Below are 23,652 nucleotides of genomic sequence, written 5' to 3'. Positions count from 1 at the left end.
CAGAGGCATACAGCTGATTTCCTTAATCTGGTACAGTAATGCTCAGACTGTCTGATTAATTCTGCCTATCTTCATTGAGATTTCTACATCAGAAGAAGCTTATTATGATTTTTATTAAAAATTACATCGACGCAATGTCATTAACCCAAATGGATGCCTAAGCCTGGGGCTCCACTCCCAATTCTAAATTCAAAAACAAAACAGTAATTCATTCTATCAGCCAGGCAAATCCATCACAGGTATGGTTGTGTTCCAGTGTTCTGAGACATGAGGAACACTGGGAATATGGAAACGGCCGCTAAACAAAAAACGACAGATTTCCGCAAATATGCTTATATAGGAGTGACGATGTGCCCGAGTAGAGCTGAGCACGAGGAGCAGGGAGAGCAATGGCGAAACCTACCTCGTAGTGGGACAATGCTAAGCCCAGGGACAGAAGCAGTCAAACCCTCAGACATTAGACGGGAACAGCTGCGCAGCAGCTATAATTATTTACAACAGGACGGCACAGATGCAAAATTAAGTTAAGGGAGGAGCTTCGGAGAAGTTGCAGAGCTGGGAAGCAGGCCGGAAAAATTGGAAAATACAATTACTGAACACAGCGAGGCACTGCAAAGCAATAGGGCCAACATTAACGAACTTCAGAAAATTCAAGAACGACTGCTGGAGAAAATTAGGGATCTGGAGAATAGGTTCCATATAAGGGGAATTCCTGAGAGTGAAACCTAAATGGATTGCACCCAGGTGGCAGTTTGTGCTTGCAAGGCTGTTCTCCAGGATGAAGAACCTGGTATGCAGACACTGGACATTACAACAGATTGGACACAAAGAGCCCTGAAACAGGGAGGGGGAAATTATGCTCCAAGATATCATAATATGCATTTTGGCTAAATCAAAAGTCATCAGGCCATAAAGCATGCATCTATGCAGATTTATCAGTGGCAACCTTTCAGAGAAGGACTTTAGTTGTGTGGCAGCTAAGCTCCAGGACAATAATGTATACTTCCATTGGCTTTTTCTATATGCTTCTGGATTTCTCAGTTCAAAGAAGATTACTGGTGGCTGAGACTAACTCCGGAAGAAGTCATCCAGAAGCTGGAGGAGGTAGGCCACATCTCTTCCTCTTGTCCTACTCTGTACAACTATGTTATCTCAGGGATACTTTGTAACCAGACATTGTAAGCCGCACTGAACCTGCTATTGAGCAGGAAAGAGCGGGGTATAAATGCTACAAATTAATAGAGACACTGGAGCTTCCTCTGCAAGCAAAGAGTACATATCATGAGGTGAATGGCTGGCGATGTGTAAAAAGAAAGGGAGTGTGACTACAGAGGGAAAAGAGCCACAAACTTGAGGGAGCAGCCAAAAAAACTCTTGCAGACCCACTGGAGAGGCAAGGAGACTGCTTTACTATTGGATGGCAGATGAAGATAAACTCTAGAAACAATGGACTCAACTTGAGAGTTGACGAGACGAGAGTGTGTGATTGATGGATGATTATAACATGAAAATTAGTGTGTGGTGGTATGAGTGCGATGGCTGTGGGAGGGCGTAAGGAGTAAAAGGGAGGAGCGATGCGAGGAGGGCTGCAGAATCAAGGTGAAAAGGCTCCAAAAGAAGATGAAGTAGGAGGGATGGGGAAAGGGAGAAGGGTAGGACCAGCTCCTGAGACTGGGGGGCAAAAGAAAAAAAAAACAAAAAAAAACTTAGGTTGAAGATGATATCAATGAATGTAAAAGGCCTACAACTGGGGTATAACAGGAGCTTAACTATTAAGGAAGGACCGAGGATAAAATCAGATAAACTACTATTGCAGGAGACACACCTGAGGAGTAAGAGCATGCCCAAAGGACTTCTTAACGGGAGATAAGAGTAATCACAGAAGAGGTGGTATTCAGATTATAACTGCAAAAGGCAGAAGTGTGGAGGTTGCCGACTCTATAAAAGACCCGAAGGGAAGATGTATAATACTAAAAGCTAGGATGGAAGGAGTTTGGGTGGGGATAGTGTGCATTCATACTCCCAATAACAATCAAGGCCAATTCCTGGAAGAGACAAGAGGGAAAAGGACCTGGGATTTGGTACAGAACACTTAATTTTGGGAGGTGACTAACCTGACATGGACACCATTCTGGATAATCCAAGAGGAACAGAGGTGCCACTTACGAGCATGCTTGCGCAAAGTGCTATTCTGTAAGTTCATGAATAAGAGGCACAGCGTGCAAATGAAAAAGGGACAGGATGTGGGAGGAGCACGGGCAGGATGTGGGAGTGTCACCCTACAACACGCACATCTTATAGAATACTATCAGATATGCATGCTGATTGATAAATCTAAATGCACCCTCCTACGCCTGCCACTGGCTTCGTATAAGCAGGTGTGACCCCTTTTTTGTGCTAGCATTCTGTAATGGCATTATGGTGTTCTGATGCCATTATAGTACTAACATAGTAGATGACGGCAGAAAAAGACCTGCACGGTCCATCTAGTCTGCCCACGATAAACTCATATGTGTATACCTTACCTTGATTTGTACCTGTCTTTTTCAGGGCACAGACCGTATAAGTCTGTCCAGCAGTATTTCCCGCCTCCCAACCACCAGTCCCGCCTCCCATCACTGGCTCCGGCACAGACCCCGTATAAGTCTGCCCTCCCCCATCCTAGCCTCTCAACCACCAACCCCTCTTCCCCCCGCCACCCAATTTCAGCTAAGCTTCTGTGGATCCATTCGCTTAGCTGAAATTGGGTGGCGGGGGGAAGAGGGGTTGGTGGTTGAGAGGCTAGGATGGGGGAGGGCAGACTTATACGGGGTCTGTGCCGGAGCCAGTGATGGGAGGCGGGACTGGTGGTTGGGAGGCGGGAAATACTGCTGGACAGACTTATACGGTCTGTACTGATACTCCCCGCATTGCATTGGAATGACAAAAAAGAGGAGCCAATTTAAAGAATTGCCACCAAAGAGTTCAAAGAGTTTCTCATTATATACCATTGAATTTAAAAGTCTTGTAATGAAGAATTGCACTGGCCTTAAGATTCTGTCAAAGGACTGAGATATTGGGATGTTATATTGGTGAAGGCACACATTATATATGGAAAAATCAACTAAAAATCAAAATTGGTGGGGTGAATGATCAAAATAATCAAGGCTGGTCTACACTGAGATGGTATATTCCCATATAAATGTCCTAGAACCTCACACTGCTTGGATGATACCCCATTAAAAAAAAAAAAATTAAAGTTCAAAAGATTTGAGAAAACTGAATGCTATATCTGGACTATTTATTAGAATGTAGATGTGGTGATTACAAGTCAAGTTCTACTTTATAGTCTTCGGGCACATTATTGTATTACCATACTAGGGTGCCTACATACTAAATCGTGTCAAGTATAAAACCTCCAAGTAATATTTGGGGCATTCCTGGCACTTAAGGAATACATACCTCAATACTGCCTTTTCCACTCAACAATGCTGAAAATGGTACAAAAATCAGTGATTATAGTTTATTCTATTGATTATAAATTAGGAAAAAAGAGCCTCACAGAGCTCTTAGACTATATAACCGTCTATTGGAGCTAAAACGGATGCAAACATCCTCTGTTCATCACTGGCTCAAAAAAAATCATTGGCTCAATTTATAATCAATAGAATAAACTAGAATCACTGATTTTTGCACCATTTTCGGCATTGCTGAGTGGAAAAGGCAGTATTGAGGTATAAATTTAAAGTGATTTTTCCACACCCTATTAGTCGGTATTTAGTGGATACTTACAGGAATACAGCCATGATGTTAACCTATGGCAATACATATTAACACTGCAGAAGATAATGAGGAGAATAACTGCCCTATACCTCTAAAGATGTAATTAACTCTTCAGTGACTTGTAGTTAACAGTACACTGCTGAGCCCCCCTAGCCACCTCTTTCCCATCCCTTCCCCTCATGTCAATAAAGTCTCATGTTAACTGTTAATGCAGGAATTAACATAGATTAACCGTATTTACCAAGTATTAGGTTTTTTTTAACATGTGAGAATTCCCATGTTGAACAGCTAAAGCAGCTTAGTAAACAGGCCCCTATGTGCAAATGGACGACAACAAATTTGTTTATGTTGCTCCCTAAGCTTTCTGACTAGCATATATAAACATGCCAAGGAGAAACTGAACAGATTCCTATCAATTAAGGGATTTTTTTTTAAAATCTGAAGTTAACTGAGCGAATAACAAAGGATTCATTCAGGATTATGAGCTGTATTCTTTCGAGTCAATGCTGTAAGATTTTTGAAGGAAAATTTTGCCTGAGGCACCCTGTCTCATACTGCACCGACATTTTACTGCTGAAGATTTGATTGAGTTTCAAACAGTTATGTGACTGGAAGGACTCCTTTTGGTAATGTATTACTATACTGTCACTTAGACAGGCATGATCCTAAAATAAAATGTGTCTAAATTAAAACTGATAGGGTTTCTAGGATGTGTGCATTCAATGTGCTTTTTGTTAGAAATGGAATCGTGGATTGACAACTCTAAACGGAGAACCAATGAGATACCCAAAATATTTTGTCTTAAATATGAGACTTTTCAGAACTCTTGAGACGACCCTGGAAGTAGAGGATTTCAGTATGCAGTAATATTTAACTTAATACTTTTTTGCGATAGAAATATGAAAGAAGGCACCTTGTAAATTTAGAGCAAAAATTATTTCCTGGTCGGATATCATGCTCTTAGGTATTCGATTCCAAAATTCTTCTCTTGTTAAATGACAAACATATTCAATCTTAGCCTCAATGCTCTATCACTGGAGTGGAGGAGTGGCCTAGTGGTTAGAGCACTGGTCTTGCCATCCAGAGGTGGTTGGTTCAAATCCCGCTGCTGCTCCTTGTGATCTTGGGCAAGTCACTTAACCCTCCATTGCCTCAGGTACAAACTTAGATTGTGAGCCCCCCTGGGACAGAGAAATATCCAGAGTACCTGAATGTAACTCACCTTGAGCTACTACTGAAAAAGGTGTGAGCAAAATCTAAATAAATTATCTATACTGTAACCTGTTTGAACCCCAATGCTTTATCACTGACTATACTGCAATATATAAGAACCTCTATTACTGCCTATTCTACATTGTAATCTGATTGCAGCTCTCCATGTATTGTTTTACTGACGTTTTTTACACTGTCATCGGTTTGCACTTCACTTCTGTACTGTATTCCCAGTGATCTGTTGCTTGTCTCTTTGCAATGTAATCTGCTTTGAAACCTTTCAAGGTGTGAGCGGAATATAAGCACCTGGTAAAGTCAAGTCAAGTAAACCTAATACTGGATATCCTTCTGACGTTTTGGAGACAATGAAGGAAAGAGTAAATCCCTTGAAATTGTTCCCGAGAACAGGAACTATAGCTTGAATTCTGATTAGGTGTTAAAATGAATTTAGATGTCTCTACTACTTTTTTTTTATCTTCTCTTGGGGACTTTGGAAAGGAAGAAAAATAATCTGAATTGCTTGGAATTCTATTAGGCACCCAGATATGTCATCTATTACCCAAGAATCCAAGTCAGAAATTTTCCAGATGTACTGGTATCTTTGTAGTCTTCCTTTTAAGACACACACTTGGGAAGACTTTTCATCATCATTATTCACAGAAATTCTTTCCTGGAGTAAACTCTAGTGTGCGAGTTTGACCCAGAGAAAGATCTATTGGAGATGGATGAACATGTGAATAGATTTTTTAAAAATCTGTTTCTTTTTAAAATCTCCCAAAATCTGAAATACTAGTAAAAAAGGCCCGTTTCTGGAACGAACGAAACGGGCGCTAGCAAGGTTTTCCTGGGAGTGTGTATGTTTGAGAGAGAGAGAGCCAGAGTGAATGTGCAGGTGTGTGACAGAGTGAGACTGTCTGTGTGACAGTGTGTGTGTGAGAATGAGAGTGTGTGACAGGGCCCCCTCCCCTGTTCCCTCCTCTCCTTTTCCTCCTCCTTCCCACACTTGGGTTCCTTAAGGCTTTCAAAAGTCTATGTACCCCCGTGGCCCTAATGCCCAGTATCCGGATACTCCACCGCTTTCCTCCTCACCCCTCCCCCAAGATGTAATACTTTCACGTCCTTCATTTTTAAAAAAAGTGTCCTATCTACCCTGTGTACAAATGCCCGGCATTCAGATTGTGTTCCTCTCGTAAATTTTCATTTCTTTCATTCATGCAGAACTCCCCCCCCCCCCCCCCCCCGAACACTTTTGGTTCCTTCAGTCTTTTAAAACTGTCCTATGTACCCTGTGTGCTAATGGCCAGCATTGAGATTGTTTTCCTGTCCCAAATTTGCATGTCTTTCAGTCATTCACAACTCCCCCCCTCCTTCTCCAGTTTAACACTTTCGTTTCCTTCAGTGTTTTAAAACTCTCCTATCTACCCTGTGTCCTAATGGCCAGCATTCAGATTGTTTTCCTTTCCCAAATGTTCATGTCTTTCAGTCCTTCAGAACTCCCCCCTCCCCCCATTTAACACTTTCGGTTCCTTCAGTCTTTTAAAACTCTCCTATCAACCCTGTGTCCTAATGGCCAGCACTCAGATTGTTTTGCTTTGCCAAATTGTCTGTCACTGATGTCACTGAGGTCAGTGCGTGCCTGCCTAGCAGACCACTTCCGGCAGGCACGGTCCCAAGCACATCCTGTTGGAGGTGAGAATTATTATATAGGATCTTTTGCTTTATTTTTGCCCTTGGTGAAAGAAAATCTCTTCTCCTTCAGCCTAAATCCTTGACTCTCTTATCAAGTCAAGAACCAAAAAACACTTGCAGCCCTTGCAAGGAATAGCCAAAACATGTGCCTTATGAATACTGTCTTTTCAGTCTGGGTGTGACCGCACTTTTTAAATCATTCCTTCCATTGCTGAGTAAATCAGACGTGCAACCCAGCTTGCGCTGAAGAACTGTCCTTTCTAATATCTTCTGTCTGAAGTTTCAAAGTTATTGCAATTTGATGACTCAAATATACATTTTCTTACAAAACAGAGTAAAGTCTTTCAATCTGACTGCATCCTGTGTATAAGCCCAATAAATCTGGTTCTTCTGGAAAGAAAGCCTGAAAAGCAGGCCTGCTCTTTTTCAAGTACAACAGACTCCCTTGAGGAAGAACTGGCTCTGTTTTAGGAAATGAAAGGAAAAATTGAGGGCTCTCCAGAAACCTTTTATTTAGCCATGAAATAAGTGCAGAGCCTAAAGCAGCAGCAGCGTGGTCTTTAGAATTGTTGAGGTGGTCCAGCAACTTATTTGACATCTGCAAAATTATCCTGAACGTTAAGAGTTTCCTTCTGGAGTCACATCTTTAAAAAGGTTCCTGTTCTCACAAAAAAAACACATAAAGAACCTGCCCTTAATGGCTGAATATAAAACTCATGCTTGGAGCAATACCACCCTCTTGAGGTTCTAGTTTTTAAAGTCATTATGGAACAGATCACGACGTTGTCTTGCCATGTCCTGGTCACAATAGTAGTTACTCAACTGCGTTCTCTAGCCCTGACTGCACTACCATGCTGCTGACTTCTTTCTGTAGTAATAACCAGCAACTGTAGGCCCAATATTTAAAACGATTTAAATAGCCAGGAGAGGCTTCTCACCGTTTAAAATGCTTGTCTGTGGCTAGCCAGGCATTTTCAGTGGCACATAACTGGACAATGCCACTGAAAATGCCCAGTTAGTGCCCAAAATGAAACCGGCTATTTAGGGGGCATTCCAGTGGAAGAGTCAGTACTTAACCGGTTAAGTGTTGATTTTCACCACTTAACTTTTGAGTGGAGGAGTGGCCTAGTGGTTAGTGCAGTGGAACACAGAATGTTGCTAGTGGAGGAGTGGCCTAGTGGTTAGAGCACCGGTCTTGCAATCCAGAGGTGGCCGGTTCAAATCCCACTGCTGCTCCTTGTGATCTTGGGCAAGTCACTTAACCCTCCATTGCCTCAGGTACAACTTAGATTGTGAGGCTTCCTGGGACAGAGAAATATCCAGAGTACCTGAATGTAACTCACCTTAAGCTACTACTAAAAAAGGCGTGAGCAAAATCTAAATAAATAACTGGCTAAGATAACCATAAAAAGCAGTCCTATCTTCATGTGGTTCTTCATAGCCGGTTAAGTCCTGAAAACGGCACTTAACCGGTAATGTTTTTGTCGGCTCTGTATACCTGGGAATTCAATGACAGAGCCTGGACAAGACTCAGCATTGAATTTCCAGGTATAACGCTAGAGGCGGTCAGCAAAACACCGATTGCTGCCACTTGAAGATCAGGCCCTGTATCTTTAGACTTCTCAATGTCATGAGATCTTTCAATTGCAGTACTTCTACTGAAGACATTTCTGTAAGAAGTGAGGCACAAATAATTCAACCAACCACTACGAATAATGAGGAACTAGGCACCAACAACATTCCCTTGAAGCCTTTTCATAATGCAAAACAACACAGAGAAAAGGTAATTGGTTTAGACCATGAGCTGAAGATAATCCCAAGTTCAAGAAACCTTCTGCATATAAAAAGTCATCTTCTGGAACTGCAGCTTGTCCAGGTGTTTCTGAGTGAGGAACACCGTTCCTTAGATGGTGTCAAACTGCACATCAAAATACTCCAAGCTCTGTGAGGGAATCACCTGATTCTTAGCATAGTTCACCACCCAGCCAAGGTGCTTGAACAAGGAAACAACCTGAGAAGTAGCCTCCATGGATTCTACCTGGGAGTTGGCCCAAATCAGCCAATCCAAATATACATGGACCCGAATGTCCTGCTTGCACAAAAAGGCCACTACAACCACCTGACCTTGGAGAAGGTCCTTGGAGCTGTGGCCAGACCAACAGATGGGCCTGAAACTGAAAAATTTGACGGAGAATACAGAAATACATGAAACATTTGTGCTCAGCCTAAGCTGCAATGTGAAAGTACGCCTCAGAGATTTAGAGAATCAGGAATTCCCCCCGGCCAAACTGCCACAATAACTGATCTTAAAGTCTCCATACGAGAGTAAAGGATATGGAGCGATGCATTGACAGCCTTTAGGTCCAGAATGGGTCAAAAGGAGCCTCCCTTCTTGGGTATGGCAAACTAGATGGAATACAAGCCCTTGCCTAGCTCCTGGCTTGGGACTAGCTCCACTGCCTCAAGCGAGTACAACTGCTGAAGTGTGGATTGTACCACTTGATCGTGGTATGAGAGAGCATAGGATGGTGTTAAAAGATTTTAGGCTCAGGAATAATCTAAGGAAATACTTTTTTACAGAGTGATGGATATGTAGAATGGCCTCAATGTGGAGGTGGAGACAAAGACTGTATTTGAATTCAAGAAAGTGTGGGATAAGCATGTGTGGTCTCTTAGGGAGAGGAGAAGATAGTGGATGGTATGGCTGGGCAGACTGGATGGGCCATGTGGCCTTTATCTGCTAATATGTTTCTATATTTCTATCCTTGTGGGGACAACCACAGACGGACATCATAAGAGTGCTGGAACCTGGCTCCACTAGGTCTAAAGCATACCCCTGCTGGATCACATCAAGCTCTCACTGGTCTGAGGTAATAAGGGCCCAAACTAAATGGAACAAGAAGAGACGGCCATATGACATGACCTCATTTTGGGTACTGTGCACAATTCTGGTCATCACATCTCAAAAAAAGATAGTGGAATTAGAAAAGGTACAAAAAAGGGTGATCAAAATGATTAAGGGGATGGAATAACTTTAATATGAGGAAAGGCTAAAGAGAACTGGAGAACAACTATTGCTCACCACTCTCCGAGACTGACCTCTTTTGCATTTGCCTGTCAACTTACATAGTCTGCCTGCCCCAACCCCCAACATCTGGACCCTAAGTCTGTGGGCTAGCATCTGGGGCTCTGGAGGAATTGGGCCTCTACCAGTGGAAGGCCCATGAATCAGTCCCTGGGAGCTATAGCTTGAAGAAAGTGCATTTCTTGTCTTGAAGTAGACCTATCTGCTGGTGGCAGAAAATACAAGTGTTTACACTACCACTCTCTATATGGATGATGTCACTGAAGCAGTTCAGATTCTCCACCTCTCATCAGTCTAGACTGGTCTAGCAGGCTAAGACTTGCATTTTAAATATATTTGATTTACATCAAATACAACCAAATGGAAGGGGTAAGTGCATTTGGTGCTGTTGAGATCTCCATGAATTGTTACAAACAATGCCACAAGCTTATTGCTGCAATCAAGGTCTGCTCGCAAGGCTACAGTGCCAATTCCGTGCCTTCTCTAATCCATGTCACACTATGCAACCTCCGCAGAAATCCACACAATGGTCTGCTTGCAAACCACCTTTTGACAACATTTGGATCTTTATAGAATTGCCCTCCATGTCATTAAAATTTCTAACAAACCTAGTAATCAGAAAATACTAGCGTTCATTACAGAACTAGGCTCTTACGTTCCCTTATATAATGCTACTGAAACCAGGTATTCACAGGTCACACGTATGTGGTTAGGTACAAACTCTTATGCCTATACGTCTAGCTCCATCTCTACCTGTTTTCAAATCTATGCTGAAAACCCGCCTTTTCACTGCTGCTTTTTATCTCCCATTACTCCTTCATCCGTAACTGTCTTGTCTGTCTGTATTATTTAGATTGTAAGCTCTTTTGAGCAGGGACTGTCTCCTTGTATCAGGTGTTCAGCGCTGCATGCGTCTGGTAGCACTATACAAATGCTAATAATAGATGTTGAAGTTACGTGTGCAATTTATATTCCTGTTGCCTCGATATACCATACCTCTGCTGCTACAAGAAAAGACAATTACAAAAAAATAAATCCTTCTGCACTCTCCCCCGCTTTCAATGAGACTGTATGTAAATGCAGACCAATGAAAACATACCAATTCATCTGGATCCAATCTGTCACCGCTGTTCTTGTCTTGATTTACTATGTAACCAGGAGGAAGCCAGTTGACAGGCGGATCAAAAATTGATACTACCATACGACTGGGTAGTCCCTTCTTCTTGCCAAGTCGATACAAATTGCAGTTGCTGACCTTTTAAGAAAAATATCACAATGCTTAAGTAATAACACTCTGCACATCTTTATTCTTGCAACATTACCAGAGGCACAGAGGTAAAAATACTGACACATACAGGGTCACTATGTTATCTACACCTGTTTCTATATGTACTAAATCAAAATACCTGCTTGCATGGCTGGCCCATGATTGCTGTGGGCAGAATTGATTCTATCTTTCTGGTATGATATCTATCCTGTTTTTATTGGCGTTGTTATTCTGGTTTCTAATTTTTAAGTATGTACATTGTCTTGATTTGGCCTTGGCCAAGATTGTTTATTTAAAACTTGATGAATCACCAAACATAAAATTTAGCATCTACCACCAGAGGGAAGCAGAGTCACAGGAGGAAGAACTGGCTGCTGGGACCAGAAAAGGCAGAAGGCATCTAGGTAGGGAATAGAAGTGGTGAATCCAGGCCAGAAAAAGCAGAAACATGGTCAGCTCAGAGCTGAAAAGAACTGTGGCAACCTCAGACCAAGAGGGAGAAAGGTAGATTCAAGAGCGAGCTGCAGAAGATGTCTAGGCCTGAGAAATGCAACTGAAACGGTGGGGAGAAATAGTGGCAGTCAAGGACTGTGAGGAAGGGCTGGAAACCACCACTGTTGCTGGGGGGTCAAGAGCAAGTGGCACTTCTGGGAGAATTCTGAGCAAAAAGTTTTTAAATTCTATGCAAATATTTTCATAATTCTGCACACAATATTTTGAAATTCTATATTCTCTCATCATAAGAGCTGAAACCTTCACCAGGCCTGAAATGCCCTTTACCTTTTCCCTTCTTAGGCTCTAGGCTGCAGACTCCCAAGCTCCCCCTTATACTCCAGCTACAAGTTCTTTCACCTTCTAACTTCCAGCAAGACCCCTAATTCTGACTATAAGGTATCCCTCCCCCTCATTCTTTCTCCTTCCTTTAACCCCGCCCCCCTCCCCACCAGCTTTCACTGTTTCTCTCTCTTCCTCCCCTCCCAAGGCACTCTCAGTTTTCTCTTCATCCCCATCCCCCCAACCCTACTACACACACTCAAGCTTGCTTTTCCCCTTCTACTCCCCACAACACACTCTCAGCTTGCTCTGCCCCTCCCCATGACACACAATCAAACTTCCTGCATCCCCCCACCACTCCCCATGGCTCATACTCAACTTACTCTGCCCTCCCCACCCCCATGGCACACTCTCAGCTTGCGCTGCCTATGCAGCTTTGCCCTCATGGCACACACACAACTTATTCTCTTGCCCTCCCCTCCACAGTTCCGTGGCATAACTCAAGCTTGCTCTGCCTCCACTACCCCCCATGCTTGCTCCTCCCCATGACACTTCCCAGCCTGCTCCAACAACCCCCACCCCTGCAATATTGATCCTTCATCCCTCCCTGCCCCAATCAGGCAGCAAGAGGTGGTGGTGGTAAATGGCTGCACATTGTGCCCCAAACTCCTCCTCTGCCATCTTGGGGCCGACTGAATTGGGCAGACCTCTATACAGCCCCACAGTTCACATAAACAGTTGGCCTAAGGACAAGAGGAGGAGGACCTGGTACAATTTGCAACCTTTTACCTTCTTGTGGGAAGGGGGAAAGAGAATGAGAGCCAGCAATGCCGGTTCCCACACAGATGGGGAATTCTGCGCAAAATTTACGCTGTACAGAGTGGCAGAGGATGAGAAAGCCAGCTGCTGATGGTCAGGAGCAGCTGCCAAGGTGTAGAAGGGAAGAAGTAGGGGAGAAAGCCTGGAGGGGAGCAAAAGTCAAAAGAAAGCCAAAAATAATTAGATTTTAAAAAATGAGAACAGTTAAAGATTTTCCTCCTCTAGCACCAAGGAATTTTGGCTGAAGCCTAAGTTTCCAAATTTTTCTGAACCCTGTCTGCTTAACATTCCCTTCAAAACCTTACAAACTATTTTACAAAACTTATCAGCTTTCAAAAGACAGTATGATGATATGTCTGACTCGTATAACAAAAACTTAAAACAAGCAATTTTGTAAAAAAAAAAAAAAAAAAAAAAAGTAAATACTGACATAAAACACTGAGGTGTGTTGCATATATACATTCTAAAAAAATTCTCTCTCTCTCTCTCTAGAAACAGACAGATATAAATAAAAATATATATCCTGACTAAAGGAGCATGTGCAAAAAAGCAGCCACAAGGCAATTCTGGGAGCATTTTAAGTTTGTTTTATTTTAAATTAATGTGTGAAATAAATATTTTAAAATGCCTGTGCTTAGTAATAAAACAAATAAGAGTCATTCAACACCAAATCTATTTCAGTAATATCAAGTTATTAACAATCATCAGCTTCACAATTGGAGAACAAGTATCGCATTACTTGGCAGAACTGAATTCTGGCTCGAAGATATGAAAAAGGCTTGATAACAGGTTATAAGAACATTGTTCATAAATATGATTTCAATTATATCACTCAAAATGTAATTTTGAGCATCAGTTTGAAGGTCTCTGAAAGATTTTTCTTTTTTTGGCATGGAGTAAGGTGGTGAAAAAGTACTTGTTTATCCATGCCCAAACAAAAGTGTCCTTTTTCCATTCACTTCTGTTTCCAATGTACAGATTCTTCAGCTCCATTTCATTTTCCTTTGGTCTTTAATTTCTTCCTTACGGTCTGTATTTGTCACTTTTTAACACTGCTTTTCAAGTAATTTCCCTCAGATTCCTCAAGTCCATTGTTTATTTTCCTTGTCTAAGTGTCTTCTGCTGGTTGAAAGTTCTAGAACTGGCTGGATTCCTCCAGCAACTTGGTTTTTTTCCTAGTTGGATTGTTTGCTTTATTTGGTCTCATCCCTCCAATCTCCTTCCCTGTACTGCAGTTTAATACTATATATTTTTTATTTATTGTATTTTGTACCCCACATTTTCCCACCTTTTTGCAGGCTCAATGTGGATTACAGGGTATGGAAATGAAAACGTCGTTACATGATTTGAAAGAACGAAAACAGTCAATCATAAGCTGAGGTGAAAGAGGAATTCAGATGGAAAGGTGTTAGGTAAGGTCGTGTGAGAGGTGTTGTAGAGGTGCCTTATGTAGTTTAAGGAATGATATGTTTCATTGAGGGTGACTTTTGTAGGCTCTGTTGAAGAGATGTGTTTTCAGAGCTTTGCGAAAGCTTGTTAGATTGGTTATGGTTTTCAGGGTCATGGGTAGTACGTTCCAATATTGTGTGCTTTTGTACGCAAAGGTAGTAGCATACGCCTGTTTGTATTTCATTCCTTTACAGCTGGGGAAGTTCAGGTTGAGGAATTTGCGGGCCGATCTTTTGGCATTCCTGGGCGGTAGGTCCACTAGGTTTAGCATATAGAGTGGGGCATCTGCATGAATGATTTTGTGTACAGTCGTGCAGATCTTGAACTCAATTCGTTCCTTGAGCGGGAGCCAGTGCAGTTTCTCTCTGAGGGGTTTCGCACTTTCATATTTAGGTGTTCCAAAAATGAGTCTGGCTGCGGTGTTCTGGGCTGTCTGGAGTTTCTTGATGGTCTGTTCTTTGCAGCCTGCGTACAGAGCCTTACAGTAGTCCAAGTGGCTTATTACTAGTGACTGTACTAGGGTGCGGAAGATGTTTCTTGGGAAGAAAGGTTTTATTCTTTTGAGTTTCCACATCGATTGGAACATTTTTTTCGTCGTGTTCTTCGCGTGAGTGTCGAGAGTGAGGTTTCGGTCAATGGTGACTCCAAGGATTTTCAGATTTTCTGAGATAGGAAGTGTGCAGTAGGGTGTGGTTATTGTAGGGTGTACACTTGCTATTACTCTTTTACGTGACAGTTTTGTGCTGTATCCATCCTTTACCTAGAACTGAGGTGGGGGCGGGGTGCCTAAAGATCTGCAGTACCATTCAAAGTGATTTAAACAGGTAGAAACAGCTTCTGGTTCTTTAAATCGCTTCTCTGGGGCTAAATGGGCATATTCATAACCAGACAAATCCGCTGAATATGTCAAGTTAGCGTCTAAGCCAAAACCAGCTAGTTTGTGGGAGTTCCCGGGACAGAGTCGGCACTTACCCAGTTAAGTGCTGATATTCAGTGCTTAAGCGATTAGGATAGTCGTATAAATAGAATAGTCCTGTCTTTATGCAGTTCACCATAGCCACTTGTCATGAAATGCCTAGCCATTTGCCTGGGGTTACCCTGCGGCCACTTAAGAGGGTCTTTCTCCAATACACTCATGTCCGCCTGCACTCTACACTAGGACCCTCCTCCCATCGACTGGGTCAGAACCACCTCTGGGTGAGTCTCCTGCTCTCAAATTATTCCAGTGAGACGCTCGAGCCATGGACACCAGGGACAGGAGGTTGTCTGCCCTTGCCTCAGGAAGATAAGCTTGAACTGTGTGTTCAACAGGGCTCCAATGAATTCCAACTTTTGGATCGGAGTGAGATGGGACTTGGGCTAATTGATTACGAACCCCAGTAGTTCTAGCACCTGAATAGTCATTCGCATGGACTGCTGAGCACCTGCCTTTGGAGGTGCTCTTCACCAGCCAATCGTCGAGATAAGGGAACACATGTATTCCCAGTCTGCATAGCGACGTTGCGACTACCGCTAGACACTTTGTGAATACTCTGGGTGCAGACGCCAGACCAAAAGGCAGCACACAGTACTGAAAGTGCTGAGTTCCCAGACGAAATCGAAGATACTTCCTGTGAGCTGGAAGTATCGAGATGGGTGTGTAAGCATCCTTTAAGTCCAGAGAGCATAGCCAATCGTTCTCTTGAATCATGGGAAGAAGGGTGCCCAGGGAAACCATCCTGAACTTTTCTCAAACTAGAAATTTGTTCAGGCCCCTTAAGTCTAGGATGGGACGCATCCCCCCTGTTTTCTTTTGAACAAGGAAGTACCTGGAATAGAATCCCAGCCCTTCTTCCCCTGGTGGAATGGGTTCAACCGCTTGGGCCTGTAGAAGGGTGGAGAGTTCCTCTGCAAGTATCTGCTTGTTCTAGGAACTGTAAGATTGAGCTCCCGGTGGGCAATTTGGAGGTTCGGATTCCAGATTGAGAGTGTATCCTAGCCGGACTATTTGAAGAACCCACCGGTCGGAGGTTATGAGAGGCCACCTTCGGTGAAAAAACATCAGCCTCCCTTCTACTGGTGAGTCGTCCAGAATGGACACTTTTACTGAGGCCAGTCAAAAGCCCGTCCCTTGATTTTGCTGGGGAGCAGAATGGGCCTTAGCCGCACGCTGCTGATGAGAACGAGCGTGCTGGGGTTGAGCTTGGGCAGACTGCCGAGAAGCAGGAGTGTACCTACGCCTAAAGTAGGTATAGGGGGCACTCCTTCTCCCTCCAAAAAACCTCCTAGATGAGGAGGCAGTAGCAGAAGACGCCGGGTGGGAGAGAGAATCCATAGCATCATTATGCTTCTTGATTTGATCAATTAGATCATCTACCTTTTCTCCAAAAAGATTGTCCCCCCAGCAAGGAACATCCGCTGCTGGACAGAATAATCCAGGTCAGAGATATGCAGCCATGAGAGTCTGCGCATCACTATACCTTGAGCAGCGATTCTGGATGTCACCTCAAAAGTACCCCTGGCCAGGAACTTGCAACATGCCTTCTGCTGCCTGACCACCTGGTGAAAAGGCTTGGCCAGCTCCATAGGGATTGTGTCAACCAAGCTGGACAGTTGACGAATTGAGTCCCACAAGTGTATGCTCATGAAGAGCTGGTATGATTAGATCTTGGCAGCGAGCATAGCAGCCTGATACGTCTTCCTCCCAAAAGAATCAAGAGTCCTAGCTTCTCTGCCTGGGGGCGCTGAAGCAAAGTCTCTAGTACTCCTGGCTCTCTTGAGGGCGGAGTCCACCACAATGGAATTGTGGGGTAACTGAGACCTCATCAACCCATATTCACTGTGGATCCGATACTGGGATTCAGCTTTTTTCGGGACCATGGGGTCAGACAGAGGGGCTGGCCAGTTTCGCATAAGGACTTCCTTCAGTACCTTATGCAGAGGAACTGTCACAGCCTCTTTAGGTGGAGAAGAATAATCCAAGACCTTGAGCATCTCAGTCCTGGGCTCATCCTCAACCTCCATAGGGAAGGGAATAGCCGTAGCCATTTCCCGGACAAAAGAGGAAAAGGACAGACTCTCCGGTGGAAACAGTCTCTTTTCTAGTGGAGGGGAAGGATCAGAGAGAATCCCAAAGGACTCATCAGAAGATAAGTACCTGAGATCCTCATCTGACTCCCACGAACGCTCCTGCTCAGTGTTGGATAAAACCTGAGTTAAGGTGCTTCGACGCCAAGGAACGATGTCCTCTATGGCGATGTCGAGAGGTCGATGCCCTGTCCGACTGCGGTGAAGCTCCCTCCACCAATGCTGAAGGGGAGTCAACCTGGGTGGCAGCCGATGCCGCAGGTGGCATCACAGTCGGGGACCTCACCACAGGTAAAGGGCCAGACAAAGCTGCAGCAGATGGTACAGAAGGCACAAGCACTCCTGACATCGAAGCTGACTTATGTAGCAGTCCCTCCAGAAGTTCTGGAAACAAGGCCCGGATGCGCTTGTCGAGAGCCGCCAACGGAGAAGGCTGCAGGGTCAGTGGGACAGGCGGTGTCAGAATCCATGGAGGCTCAGAAGCAGGCATTGGGCTGCCAGGAGACCGACGCATCGGCACCTCCTGTATCGAGGGTGAGCGATTAGCTTGGCGCCGACGCTTCTTGGTACCGATGAGGACGTGGAATCCTCACGCCTCCTCGGGGCCGGGTCCAACAAAGGCCGGTCCCAGGGGGCCTGCATAACAGGAGGCCTCGAGGCAGGTGGAGACCCACGCCACGCCTCACTGCTCCCAGCACGAGTTGGTCTCATAGCAGTCATTACCTGTCTCCCCGACGTCGATGCTCCCTTCGATGTCAACGCCACCAACCTCGGTACCGATGTTGATGTCGAAGGACTGGACTGAGCCCAAAAGGTTTTTCACATTGGGCCTCTCGAGATGCTTGGGTCCATTTCTTCATACACAGACACAGACTACAAGTGGCTGGGCTATGGTTGGGCCCAAGGCACTGAATACACCAGGCGTGGGTATCGGTACCTGATATAGTCTGGTTGCATCGCGTACAACGCACTGGGAGTCTTCGATGACATGGATGGAAATGCGGCTTCAGCGAAATCAAAAGACGCGACTGTTCCCAAAAATTAGAAAAAGGCACAAAAGAGAAAGGGGAGAACCCGGCCATGACAAAAAAGAAAGAAAACTTGAAATAGGGAAAAAAAACTAAAGGGAAAACTATGGGAACCTTATTTTTTTGTTTTTTATCTTGTGAAGAAAAAACAAAACAGAAACTAACAAAATTGCAATGAAGAAGACTCTTCCTGTGCCTGAGAGGAGCAGAAACAAACGCTGAGAAAGAAAAACTGAGAAGTGCTCATTCGACGGGCGGGAAATCAGTCCGCACATGCGTGGTGCGCGCTGCACATGCACCAGAAGACTCTGGCAAAACTTTACTTTTTTGCTTGCAAAAATTTGCCGATTCCTGGGCTGACGTGGACATCGACCCACATGTGAGAACAAGCAGTCTGCTTGTCCTCGGAGAAATATAATTGCTCATTGAGGGGTCCTTTTCTAAGCCGCGTAGGCGACTACGAGTGCCCAACGCACGTCAAATTGGAGTTACCGCCCAGTTACCACATGGCCCTTGCGGTAATTTCAATTGTGGCGCGCATCCACTATGCGCATTTGAAAAATATTTTTTATTTTCTGGCACGTGGCAGCTACATGCATCAAGTGACATTTGACGCACGTAGCCCAATACCGCCATCGGAAAACGCAGTCTCCAATTGGCTAACAGATTGCATTTCCTTCACTTATACCCAAGTTGGGCTGATTCTAGAGGGCCATGTCATGGCTCATAATATTAGAGCCATGGCTGTGTCAGTGGCTCACTTAAAGCCAGCCTCCATTGAGGAGATTTGCAAGGCTGCAACGTGGTCATCAGTCCACACATTCACATCTCACTACTACCTTCAGCAGGATACCCGACACGACAGTTGGTTTGGGCAGTCGGTGCTGCAGAACCTGTTCAGGGTTTAGGATCCAACTCCACCCCCCCCCCCCCCCCGACCCATTTTTGTTCTGTTCCAGGCTGCACTCTCAGTTAGTTGTTTATAGTTTCAGGTCAATCTATGTTATGTCCTCGCTGTTGCAAGGCCCAATTGACCAATGTTCGTTGTTTTGAGTGAGCCTGGGTTCTAGGGATACCCCACATGTGAGAACAAGCAGCCTGCTTGTCCTCGGAGAAAGCAAAGATACTTACCTGTAGCAGGTATTCTCCGAGGACAGCAGGCTGATTGTTCTCACAAACCCGCCCACCTCCCCTTTGGAGTTATTTATTTCTCTATATGCTTTTGGATTTAACTGAGAAGTGCTCACGCGACAGGTGGGAAATCAGTCCACGCACGCCAAAAGACTCTGGCAAAACTTTACTTTTTTGCTTGCAAAAATTTGCCGATTCCTGGCCTGACGCGGACGTCAACCCACATGTGAGAACAAGCAGTCTGCTTGTCCTCGGAGAAATATAATTGCTCATCGAGGGGTCCTTTTCTAAGCCACGTAGGCGACTATGAGTGCCCAACGCACTCCAAATTGGAGTTACTGCCCAGTTACCACGTGGCCCTTGCAGTAATTTCAATTTTGGTGCGTGTCCCCTTCTAAACTGGGGTAACTGAAATCACCCATTATTATATTGTTGCCAAATCTATGAGCTTTCCTAATTTTTTTTTTAAACATTTTATCACCCGTCTTTTCATTCTGGCCATGCGGTAGTATATCACCACTACTATTCTCTTTCCCTTCACATATGGAATTTCTATTAAAGATTCTAGGTTGCAATCTGTTTTCTGATTTTTTTTTTTTGTACTCCGCGCTTTCCCACTCATGGCAGGCTCAATGCGGCTTAGGTACTTATTTGTACCTGGGGCAATGGAGGGTTAAGTGACTTGCCCAGAGTCATAAGGAGCTGCCTGTGCCTGCAGTGGGAATCGAACCCAGTTCTCCAAGACCAAAGTCCACCACTCTAACCACTAGGCCACTCCTCCACTCTATTTAACTTGATGTCCTCTTTAAACACAGCGCCACGTCTCCTCCAATCTGAACCACCCTTTCTGATATAATTTGTACCCTGGTATTACAGTATCCTACTGCTCATCCTCCTTTCACCAGATCTCTGAGATGTCTATTATATCTGTCTCTTCATTTACTGCGCTATACCATAATTCTCCCATGTTCATTTTTAGGCTTCTAGTGCAGACATTTGTTTTGTAACTGCAACCTGCTTAGCAGTTGGCAGGGATAATTTGGAATCTTTAATCTCTGCTCGTCCTTTAACATTTGGGTTACTTTTGCCTTTATTACAATCCATTGGAAACTTCTCTGTTTTGATAGTATCTTTCTAAGATATCTTTCTTTGAATCATCCACTCCTGAGAGACTGTCTGTGTTCTCCCAGGTTCTAGTTAAAAAGCTCATCTACCTCCTTTTTAAATGTAAACATCGGCAGACTGGTGCCCCAGTTAAGACGGAGTCCATCTTTTCAGAACAGGCTCCCCCTTCCCCAGAATGTTGCCCAGCTTCTAACAAATCTACATCCCTCTTCCTTCCCAATTCCATTTTATTAGCATCTTTAGTAAGCAAAGTGAAACCAAATTATAAGAATTAATTTGGTTCACTGATTGTAATAAGAATAAGTGAAAGGCTAAAGAACAAAGGAGAATGAAAAGGAATACGTTAAGAGGTGCAAAGGGATACAGCGGTGATGGGTAGGGAAAGATGAAGGAGAGAAGATACAAACATGGAAAAAGGTGCGTTTAGGGGGACACAGATTCAGGATAACCCAACCGGAAAAAAATGCACAATTATGACTGCAGCCAAAATAGTGACTAGCTCATAAACCCCTAAAAGTGATAAATACCACTTTCAAATGATAATAAATTCCATACAATCCCTAGAAAGTTAGCTTTTTAAGCAACTCAGTATATTTTATTGACTTTATTTGATGATAACTTAGATAAAACTTATCTTTTGAACTGGAAGTTCACCAATACCTGAAGGTAAATAATCACTCACCTTCTTGCTTCTCATATATGACAAACGTCCCTCATGAGCATCTGGATAGGTACAGAACAGGTATGTGGTGATCGCGTGTTTCAGGAAGGAATCGCCAAGCATTTCAAGCCGCTCCAGATTAAATCCATCACTGGCATTTGAAAGTGTCAGAGCCTGAAGGATCAGACCAGGGTTTGGGCCAAGGGTTTTTGAGGAGTACCCGCTGGAAGGGCTGTTTTCATTATCCTTTCGGTCTTCTGAAATGTGAAAACCTTTCAAAGTACTGGCTTCCACTGCCAGCCTGGGACATTCATCTGAGGTAGATTTAAGATCAATTCCATCAAGGTAATTGTTACTCAGTACAATACATTCATTGCTGGCCTTAGGCTGGTTGTCACTACTATGCAAATTCTGAATCAGAAATGAGGTAGTTGATTGTACAGGCATTTCCTGTTGGCAGCAATCCAGCTGATTTTCTTGGTAGATGTCTCTGCTAACCAAATCACAGTTGTTACTGGCAAAACATTTAGTACAAGAAACACCATTAACAGCTGCAAGCTCTACTGAGACATCATCAGTTTGGCGCTTATTGGGTGACTCGTTGAGCAAGGATACGCAGTTCACAGAGGTTTGGTCATGAAAGCCTTTAGAGGTTTGAACAGCATTTTGATGTGCAGCATTTTCAGGGACAACAGCTGTGTTCAGCTTACTGTCATTTTCATTCTCGGCCAAAGAGGAGCTGGGAATCGAGATAAAGGTTTTGCTGTCAATAGATTTTTTCCATCCAAAGTCCAGGTTGGGGTACCTGCAAAGACATTTTTCTTAATTAAATTTCCTTTTTAAACTTTCACTTGTGTGTATTCAGGTTTGAGAAGTGAGATTTGCATTATATGCATGGCTTTTGTTTTTTTGACAGCTCAATAAAGTACTATAGGGTTGCTACCCACAAATGAGATGTGTGGAGGGGCATTTTTGTTAAACATCTAAGTCCAATTTTGAACATTTTGCTAAAATCATTCAAAAATCAAGTGGTGAACATAGCCATTTTCAAACCTGAAAAAGGTCTATCTTTTTGGTTTGAAAATGGCCTTTTTCTAGACATTTTATGCTCATTGTGTTTTTCTATTAGGTCCATTTTGAGGAAGAAAAAAAACAAACAAATATCCAAGAGAAAAACGCCCAAAAACCAGCCATTGGGATGTCTGGGGGGTCATTATTCTAAGTGGACTGGCCACACAGACATGCCAGCAGAGCAGTCTAGGGGGTGCTGCAGTGGATCACATAAAAGGTCCCAGGTACACATCTCACCATAACCCCCTTATATTGTATGGTCAGCCTTCTAGGAACAGAGAAGAACCTACTGTATAGCACTACAATAGCCTTCAAGCTTGCAGAAGTCACCTATACATAGGGTACAGTAGGTATTCGGTGAATTTTGGACGGCTCCCACGCTCCACCACAAGTGTACCAGTTAGAGTAGGATATGGGCCTGGGTTCCCTTCTCTACAGTCCACTGCACTGTCCAGTATTCCTGGGACTTGCCTGCTGCTCTAACAAGAATGGCCATCATATCTGAAGCTGTCATAGAGCCTGGGGGTAGGAGGGGGTCTGTGATCACTGGAAGAGTAAGGAGGGGGGGGGGGACAGGTTGTGCCTTAATCTCTTCAGTGGTCATTTAGGGTACCTTTTGGTCACTTGTGACTGAAACAGGTCTAGCCAAAAATGTCAGTTTTGGCCCTACACATTTTCGTGTTGTTTCATTATTCATCTATCTTTTGGTGCCACCCATGTCTCACCAAAAACACGCCCCCAACATGTCCCCTTGAAATTTGGACAACCCGTGGAGAAAAACGTCTAAAATCAGAGTGCTGAAAATCACAACTTAGACTTTTGAAAGAAAAGCGTCCATCTACCACCTTATGACGTTTTCTGTAGCTTTTCTTTGCACCGCTTCAATTCTTTTTACATCCTTAGCAAGGTACGGCTTCCAAAACTGAACACAATACTCCAGGTGGGGCCTCACCAACGACTTATACAGGGGCATCAACACCTCCTTTCTTCTGCTAGTCACACCTCTCTCTATACAGCCTAGCAATCTTCTAGCTACAGCCACCGCCTTGTCACACTGTTTCGTCGCCTGGGTCATGAATATTGCAGTGACATGTTGACGTTTATTTACAAGGGACTGGAAGGTTAATTACCTACTTGAAGTAAATATAAATCTACGGCAGCACTGGAAATTAAAAGTTTTGGTCTTGATGATTCCCCCCTGCTGAAGATAAGCAGAATTTGTTTTTTCCCCACTTAAAACTGTTGAAATTACTAAAATTGTCTTGGGTTATATAAATTATTTGAGTTACTGAGCAAAATGTTTTCAACACAATAACAGGAGGCGATTTAAATGGAATTTTTTCAGGACCAGTGATGGTTTGTCTGGTCCATTTTTAAAGTGTACTTAATAACTAATTAAAGGCTCAAACAGTCTCAACCAACTTCAAAGTAATCTCAACAAAAAGTAGACCGTGAACTTGCTGTGTTCTTTTATGGAAAAATAATTGATGGCTGGTGACAATGCAGGGCAGGA

General features: G+C 43.7%; 1 protein-coding gene across 1 annotated transcript in view; it reads right to left on the bottom strand.

Moving 5' to 3' along the window:
• The window catches only part of DICER1 (dicer 1, ribonuclease III), a 157,276-nt gene that overhangs the window by 18,764 nt on the left and 114,860 nt on the right, over positions 1 to 23,652 (bottom strand). The window contains exons 22-23 of the mRNA XM_030213736.1: positions 21,090 to 21,873; positions 10,848 to 11,003 (exon numbers count right to left, since the gene is read on the bottom strand). Of these exons, the coding sequence (XP_030069596.1) occupies positions 10,848 to 11,003; positions 21,090 to 21,873 (940 nt within the window). The remainder of the gene's footprint in view (positions 1 to 10,847; positions 11,004 to 21,089; positions 21,874 to 23,652) is intronic.

Source organism: Microcaecilia unicolor, chromosome 9 (assembly GCF_901765095.1).
Source record: "Microcaecilia unicolor chromosome 9, aMicUni1.1, whole genome shotgun sequence".
Classification (NCBI taxonomy): Eukaryota; Metazoa; Chordata; class Amphibia; order Gymnophiona; family Siphonopidae; genus Microcaecilia; species Microcaecilia unicolor.
The sequence above is the reverse complement of the archived record's forward strand: the minus strand, read 5'-3'. Positions and strand labels throughout refer to the sequence as shown.